At 46.5% G+C, this 7500-nt stretch overlaps 1 protein-coding gene across 1 annotated transcript in view; it reads right to left on the bottom strand.

Moving 5' to 3' along the window:
- Positions 1-1017: 1017 nt before the first annotated feature.
- Positions 1018-7500, bottom strand: part of LOC310958646 (cGMP-dependent protein kinase 1-like) — an 18295-nt gene continuing 11812 nt past the window's right edge. The window contains exons 11-19 of the mRNA XM_083929677.1: positions 6930-7026; positions 6704-6843; positions 5063-5152; positions 3638-3779; positions 3389-3552; positions 3108-3230; positions 2004-2066; positions 1840-1906; positions 1018-1170 (exon numbers count right to left, since the gene is read on the bottom strand). Of these exons, the coding sequence (XP_083785803.1) occupies positions 1072-1170; positions 1840-1906; positions 2004-2066; positions 3108-3230; positions 3389-3552; positions 3638-3779; positions 5063-5152; positions 6704-6843; positions 6930-7026 (985 nt within the window). The 3' untranslated portion in view covers positions 1018-1071. The remainder of the gene's footprint in view (positions 1171-1839; positions 1907-2003; positions 2067-3107; positions 3231-3388; positions 3553-3637; positions 3780-5062; positions 5153-6703; positions 6844-6929; positions 7027-7500) is intronic.

The raw sequence follows: 7500 nt of genomic DNA, 5'->3' as shown, positions 1-7500 counted from the left end.
GAGACTAAACTTAACCGTCACCTTTAGAGACTAAACTTAACCGTCTCCTTTAGTGTCTAAATTTAACCGTCTCCTTTAGTGACTAAACTTAACCGTCTCCTTTAGAGACTAAACTTAACCGTCTCCTTTAGAGACTAAACTTAACCGTCTCCTTTAGAGTCTAAACTTAACCGTCTCCTTTAGTCGTCTAAACTTAACCGTCTCCTTTAGTCGTCTAAACTTAACCGTCTCCTTTAGTGACTAAACTTAACCGTCTCCTTTAGTGACTAAACTTAACCGTCTCCTTTAGTGTCTAAACTTAACCGTCTCCTTTAGTGTCTAAACTTAACCGTCTCCTTTAGTGTCTAAACTTAACCGTCTCCTTTAGTGACTAAACTTAACCGTCTCCTTTAGTGTCTAAACTTAACCGTCTCCTTTAGTGACTAAACTTAACCGTCTCCTTTAGTGTCTAAACTTAACCGTCTCCTTTAGTGTCTAAACTTAACCGTCTCCTTTAGTCGTCTAAACTTAACCGTCTCCTTTAGTGTCTAAACTTAACCGTCTCCTTTAGAGACTAAACTTAACCGTCTCCTTTAGTCGTCTAAACTTAACCGTCTCCTTTAGAGACTAAACTTAACCGTCTCCTTTAGTGTCTAAACTTAACCGTCTCCTTTAGTGACTAAACTTAACCGTCTCCTTTAGTGTCTAAACTTAACCGTCTCCTTTAGAGACTAAACTTAACCGTCACCTTTAGTGACTAAACTTAACCGTCACCTTTAGTGTCTAAACTTAACCGTCACTTTAGTCGTCTTGTTGTCAAACAGCAGCAAAAAGAAAGATATTATTTCACAAAATTGTTTCCTATTTTCAAAATAATCAGAATTTTTATTAAACAACTTAATGGTCTACATGACCACTTATTACATTACATAACATTTGTGTCTGCTCATAAACTATGACTGTTAAATGAAGGACCTCTTGTTGAGTGTCTCTAACGCTCTCATTCTTCACTAACTCACTAAGCTTGTTCCAGTATGACATCACTTCCTGTTTCCTGTGTTCGCTCAGCTTTAAGACGTTGACCACTTCCTGTTAAAACTCCAGGTCCCACCCCGACTCTTCATCAGGAGGGGGGTCTTCTGCTTCCTCTGGGAAAAAGTCAAAGTTGCTGTTGTCCAACGGCCCGTCCACCTGATGGCAAACACGATATTAAAGCCCCCTGTGTGTGCCGTTCCCTCACAGAGGCTGAGGGCGCCCTCCCACTGTTCCTCCGTACCGTGCCCCAGCACGTTCCACGGCTAAAGTCTGGTTCCTTTGACCAGTGTGAGTGCAACCGTACCACGTCTAGGAGCGGCACGCTTGCCGTCCACGGCCCGTTTGGGAGAGGTGGGCTTTAGTAAAGCACGTTTGCACGTGTACGAGCACGAGCGTGCGCACGTGTACGAGCACGAGGCCTACGGCGGTTCTGAGGTCATTTCCTGTGCGCCTGTTGGGACGTAGAAAAAAGAAGGAGGGACCATGCGCGGACATTTCAAACAATGGCGGTGAAAGGTTCACGTTGGTGTGATGCGGAGGTGGAGTGTTTACTGCAGATTTGGTCGATGAAAAGATTCAAAAACAGTCGACAAGACGCACAAAAACTCCGAGGTCTACGGAAAGATCTGGAAACAAAGCCACGCATCGCCATGACGTCATCAATGCGTGTGATGTGTTACGGCGTGATGACGTATAGGCAGCAAGAAGCATTCTCCGAGGCCCAGGTAGTGTGAGTACAAACGGGCCTGGAGGGAGGGACAAGGACCCTAAAGCCCGGGGCACGGGACGGAGGCACAGTGGGAGGGCGCCCTAAAGGATACTCACGGTGGGTGTGAAGGGAGATTGCATGGTTCCCCGTCGGAGGCCGTCCCAGTTGAAGCCTTCAAACCACCTAAGGGACAAAGACGTGTTGCCATGACTACAGTTCTGTCTCCTTTAGAAAGCACTCACGGTGACGTTCACGACTGTAAACACGTTCACGGCCTCACTTGTGCTTCTGCATGTCTTTGGCTCCATTTTTCTGGTTTTCCAGCCTCTCTGAAGGATTGTCCCTGAGACACACACACACACACACACACACACACACACACACACACACACACACACACACACACACACACACACACACACACACACACACACACACACACACACACACACACACACACACACACACGCCGTTACTGTTGAAATAATTACGGGTGAAACTCCCGGTGAGGCAGCAGTAAGCTACATAGCCCAGTGGCTAACCATGGTAACCATGGTAACCATGGTAACCATCGCCTTACATTGATCAAACACTGTTTTGTATTTTTGACAGGTATTTAAATTTAAAGCCTGTCCACATGTTTTACTGTGACCGCACAACTTCAGTCTGGTTTAGTCTAGTTCAGTCTGGTTCAGTCTGGTTTAGTCTGGTTCAGTCTGGTTCAGTCTGGTTTTAGTCTGGTTCAGTCTGGTTTAGTCTGGTTTAGTCTGGTTCAGTCTGGTTTAGTCTGGTTCAGTCTGGTTCAGTCTGGTTTAGTCTGGTTCAGTCACGTTTAGTCTGGTTTAGTCTGGTTCAGTCTGGTTTAGTCTGATTTAGTCTGGTTTAGTCTGGTTTAGTCTGTGTCAGTCTGGTTCAGTCTGGTTCAGTCTGGTTTAGTCTGGTGCAGTCTGGTTTAGTCTGGTTCAGTCTGGTTCAGTCTGGTTTAGTCTGGTTCAGTCACGTTTAGTCTGGTTTAGTCTGGTTCAGTCTGGTTTAGTCTGATTTAGTCTGGTTTAGTCTGGTTTAGTCTGTGTCAGTCTGGTTCAGTCTGGTTCAGTCTGGTTCAGTCTGGTTTAGTCTGGTTCAGTCTGGTTTAGTCTGGTTCAGTCTGGTTCAGTCAGGTTCGTTATCGGAGCCTGAAACCAGGTCCCAGAGTGTGCAGATTGTAAACGCCCCCCATGGTGGTGAAAAGCTCAGACTTTGTTAAAGGACGGCGTCATGGCCCCACCTCTGACCTCTGACCCCGCGGCGTCACATAACAACAGTGCTGCTGCGTGAGAGGACAGAGACGGACCCAGAGACTGTTTAGTGAACTGGGGGGGATAAGGTGCATATGTTCATGTACCTGCAGAGGCGTTTGATGAGGTTAGCAGCATTCTTGGTGATCTTCTTGGGAAACTCCACCATGTCGATGCCTTTCAGGATGATGTTGTAGGTCTTCATGGGGTCACAGCCTGAAAATGGAGGACTGGAGACGGAGTGAGACAGTTTCAAACAAATCATGAGGAAATAAAGAACCCGGTGGAGGAAACGGTTATTTTGTCTTTCACACAAACATGAAAACAAACATTTCTGGTCCTGAGAAACAAGCGGACGTGAATAAACGTGTCACATCTGCTGGTGTACCTGCCACTGAGCAGCTCAAAGATCAGGATTCCCAGAGACCAGCAGTCGGCTGAGCAATCGTGGCCCTTGTTGAGGATGATCTCGGGGGCCACGTACTCAGGAGTCCCACAGAAAGTCCACGTCTTCTTACCGAGACCCACCTTCTTAGCAAACCCAAAGTCCACCTGGACAAACGACACATAAAACACATTTTCTCTGTGAAATATCTGACCCACGTCGTCTGATATATGTGGGAACGTGTGTCCACACCAGCTTGGCGTATCCTCGGTGGTCCAGGATGATGTTCTCAGGCTTCAGGTCTCGGTAGATGATCCCTCTGGAGTGCAGGAAGGCCAGAGCCTCGATGACGCAGCCGGTGTAAAACCGAGTGGTGGCTTCGTCAAATGATCCCCTGTAACACAAGTGAAGCCAGACGCTGAGGACTTGGTGACCTGGACCTTGGACCTGGAACTTAAAGACTAAGGACTTGACTTGGACCTGGAACTTAAAGACTAAGGACTTGACTTGGACCTGGAACTTAAACACTAAGGACTTGACTTGGACCTGGAACTTAAAGACTAAGGACTTGACTTGAACCTGGAACTTAAAGACTAAGGACTTGACTTGGATCTGGAACTTAAAGACTAAGGACTTGACTTGGATCTGGAACTTAAAGACTAAGGACTTGACTTGGACCTGGAACTTAAAGACGAAGGACTTGACTTGGACCTGGAACTTAAAGACTAAGGACTTGACTTGGACCTGGAACTTAAAGACTAAGGACTTGTCTTGGACCTGGAACTTAAAGACTAAGGACTTGACTTGGACCTGGAACTTAAGGACTAAGGACTTGACTTGAACCTGGAACTTAAAGACTAAGGACTTGACTTGGACCTGGAACTTAAAGACTAAGGACTTGACTTGGACCTGGAACTTAAAGACTAAGGACTTGACTTGGACCTGGGACTTAAAGACTAAGGACTTGTCTTGGACCTGGAACTTAAAGACTAAGGACTTGTCTTGGACCTGGAACTTAAAGACTAAGGACTTGACTTGGACCTGGAACTTAAAGACTAAGGACTTGACTTGGACCTGGAACTTAAAGACTAAGGACTTGACTTGGACCTTGAACTTAAAGACTAAGGACTTGACTTGGACCTGGAACTTAAAGACTAAGGACTTGACTTGGACCTGGAACTTAAAGACTAAGGACTTGACTTGGATCTGGAACTTAAAGACTAACGACTTGACTTGGACCTGGAACTTAAAGACTAAGGACTTGACTTGGACCTGGATCTTAAAGACTAAGGACTTGACTTGGACCTGGAACTTAAAGACTAAGGACTTGACTTGGATCTGGAACTTGAAGACTAAGAACTTGACTTGGACCTGGAACTTAAAGACTAAGGACTTGACTTGGACCTGGAACTTAAAGACTAAGGACTTGACTTGGACCTGGAACTTAAAGACTAAGGACTTGACTTGGACCTGGAACTTAAGGACTAAGGACTTGACTTGGACCTGGAACTTAAAGACTAAGGACTTGACTTGGACCTGGAACTTAAAGACTAAGGACTTGACTTGGACCTGGAACTCAAAGACTAAGGACTTGACTTGTTCGAGACAAAAAAGACTTGGGACTTGCGTGACTTTGACCAGATGACTTGAGTCACACAGACCCAAACAAAGGCGCACCTGTCTCGCAGCAGCGTCCACAGCTCTCCTCCCAGGCACGCCTCCAGCAGCATGTACAGATATTTGGAGTCTCTAAACGTCCGGTACAACCTGCAGGAAGACACAGAGTGTGTGTCACTCGTGTGTAATGCTGCTCATCCTGCCCCTATGTCCCTCTCTTCAGCCACATTTACGCTATTGCCCTGGAGCGGGTCTTCCACCATTCAGAAGATGGTGGTTCGACTCCCTGGCTCATCTGGTGAGCTCGTCAAAACCCCAAATTGATCCCGATTGTGATTGAGATTAGGACGACTACATGGACGGATCACCAGCCCTGCAGTTACCTGAACTGTCTTTGTCTAATGCTTGTCAGAGGAGTAAAAATTTGACAGCTAACTTTTGACTACGATGGCAACATACTGCAGGAACACACCGTCTGTAACACCAGCATTTAAAGTGGCTCCACACTTTGTGTCAAAATGGACTTGCTATCGCTCATGTGGGAATTGTTGGGTCTCTGTAAACAGCGTAGCCTCGTGAGACTTTCCTGATCTCTGAGCTCCTTTGTATTTTACTCTCAGATCAGAAAATTTGGAGAAGTTTGTTTTGAACCTTGGTTTTGAGGCGGGTTACAGTTTGTTGATGCAACTCATGCAAATCCGTCCTGATCCAGACACATTTTCAGACGGCGGTGGCGCTAATCCTGTTAGCCGCTCGCTAACTCTTCGTTCTTTGGATCCTTCTGTTGAATATGGACCGGGCTCCTGAAATTGGGCTATTGTTTTCTTGCTTCGTGGTGTTCTTTGCTAATGAAGCAAGCTAACTACGTCACCATTTGATGAGATCGATTGGTTTGTTGTTATGCTAGCACTAGTTAGCAAATGTTGATACAGTATCAGTGAAGTGAGTGGCCTCGCTCCCCTCTCCTGGGACGTATCATTGTTTTCTTACTTCATGGTGTTCTTCGCTAATGAAGCAAGCTAACAACGTCACCATTTAATGAGATTGATTGGTTTGTTGTTATGCTAGCACTAGTTAGCAAATGTTGATACGGTTTCATTGAAGTGAGTGGCCTCGCTCCCCTCTCCTGGCCCGTAGGCTATCATTGTTTTCTTACGTCATTGTGTTCTTCGCTAATGAAGCAAGCTAACTACCATCACCATTTGATGAGAGCGACTGGGTTCTTATGATGCTAGCAGGAGTTAGCACATGTTGATACTCCCCTCTCCTGGCCCGTAGGCTATCATTGTTTTCTTACTTTACGGTGTTCTTCGCTAATGAAGTAAATGAAGAGAAACGTATGTTCGAACTGAGTGAAATTTGAATGTTTTGATGTGAATTTGCACCATTGATCAACAGCAAAATCACATTAAAATAGAATATCTTGGATCCTGGATTTAGACGGATCTTTGAATACATTTTGTATTTTACTTCCAAGCATAAATTAAATTAAGTTTTCCTGAAATTGAATGTTCTTTACCACTTGGACTGGCTCTTGTGCGTCCGTCTCTGTAATATTATTTCCCATGAGCGCACGGACCATCCAGAGAACATAACACCCACGAGAGTCACCTCCTGCCGCCCCTCAGATCCCCTAAAGCAGGAAGTGCCCCTTTAACTACACCTGAATGAACCCGCTGCCCCATAAAAACGCCGTGTGACCTGATGATGAAAGGGCTGTGAGCGTCCATCATGATGCGGCGCTCGGACAGGATGTGGCCCTGCTGGCTGGTGTCCATGATGTGACGCTTCTTCAACACCTTCAGGGCGAACGATCGGTTGGGGTCGCTCTTTAGTTGCACCTGAACACAGAAGCACAGATGCGTTCAGGACGGACGGACGGGAACAGCACACGTCAGCGGCTACAGAGCATTCAGCGGTCACTCACCAGCTCCACACGACTGAACCCTCCCATCCCCAGGGTGCAGATGACGTTGAAGTCACTGAGCGACACGCTGGAGAAGAAGTCCGCCTCCGCCTGAACACTGCAGAGAAGAGAGGAGGACACGTGAACGACGCGCCCAGAGGAACAACGCGCCCAGAGGAACGCCGCGCCCAGAGGAACGACGCGCCCAGAGGAACGACGCGCCCAGAGGAACGCCGTCAGTACGGACGGGATCGAGCAACGGATGGAAACGACATCAACATTCATAGGATCTTACCATGACGTCCTGTTTAACGCTGTAGAATGACAACCAGGAGTGGACCAGGACCGTTAAGTTTAGACGACGGTTAAGTTTAGACGACTAAAGGAGACGGTTAAGTTTAGACACTAAAGGAGACGGTTAAGTTTAGTCGCTAAAGGAGACGGTTAAGTTTAGACGACTAAAGGAGACGGTTAAGTTTAGACACTAAAGGAGACGGTTAAGTTTAGACAACTAAAGGAGACGGTTAAGTTTAGACACTAAAGACGAAGGTTAAGTTTAGTCTCTAAAGGAGACGGTTAAGTTTAGACACTA

The sequence above is a fragment of the Echiichthys vipera genome (assembly GCF_963691815.1).
Source record: "Echiichthys vipera genome assembly, chromosome: 16".
NCBI lineage: Eukaryota > Metazoa > Chordata > Actinopteri > Perciformes > Trachinidae > Echiichthys > Echiichthys vipera.
This window is presented reverse-complemented; position numbering and strand designations above follow the sequence as displayed.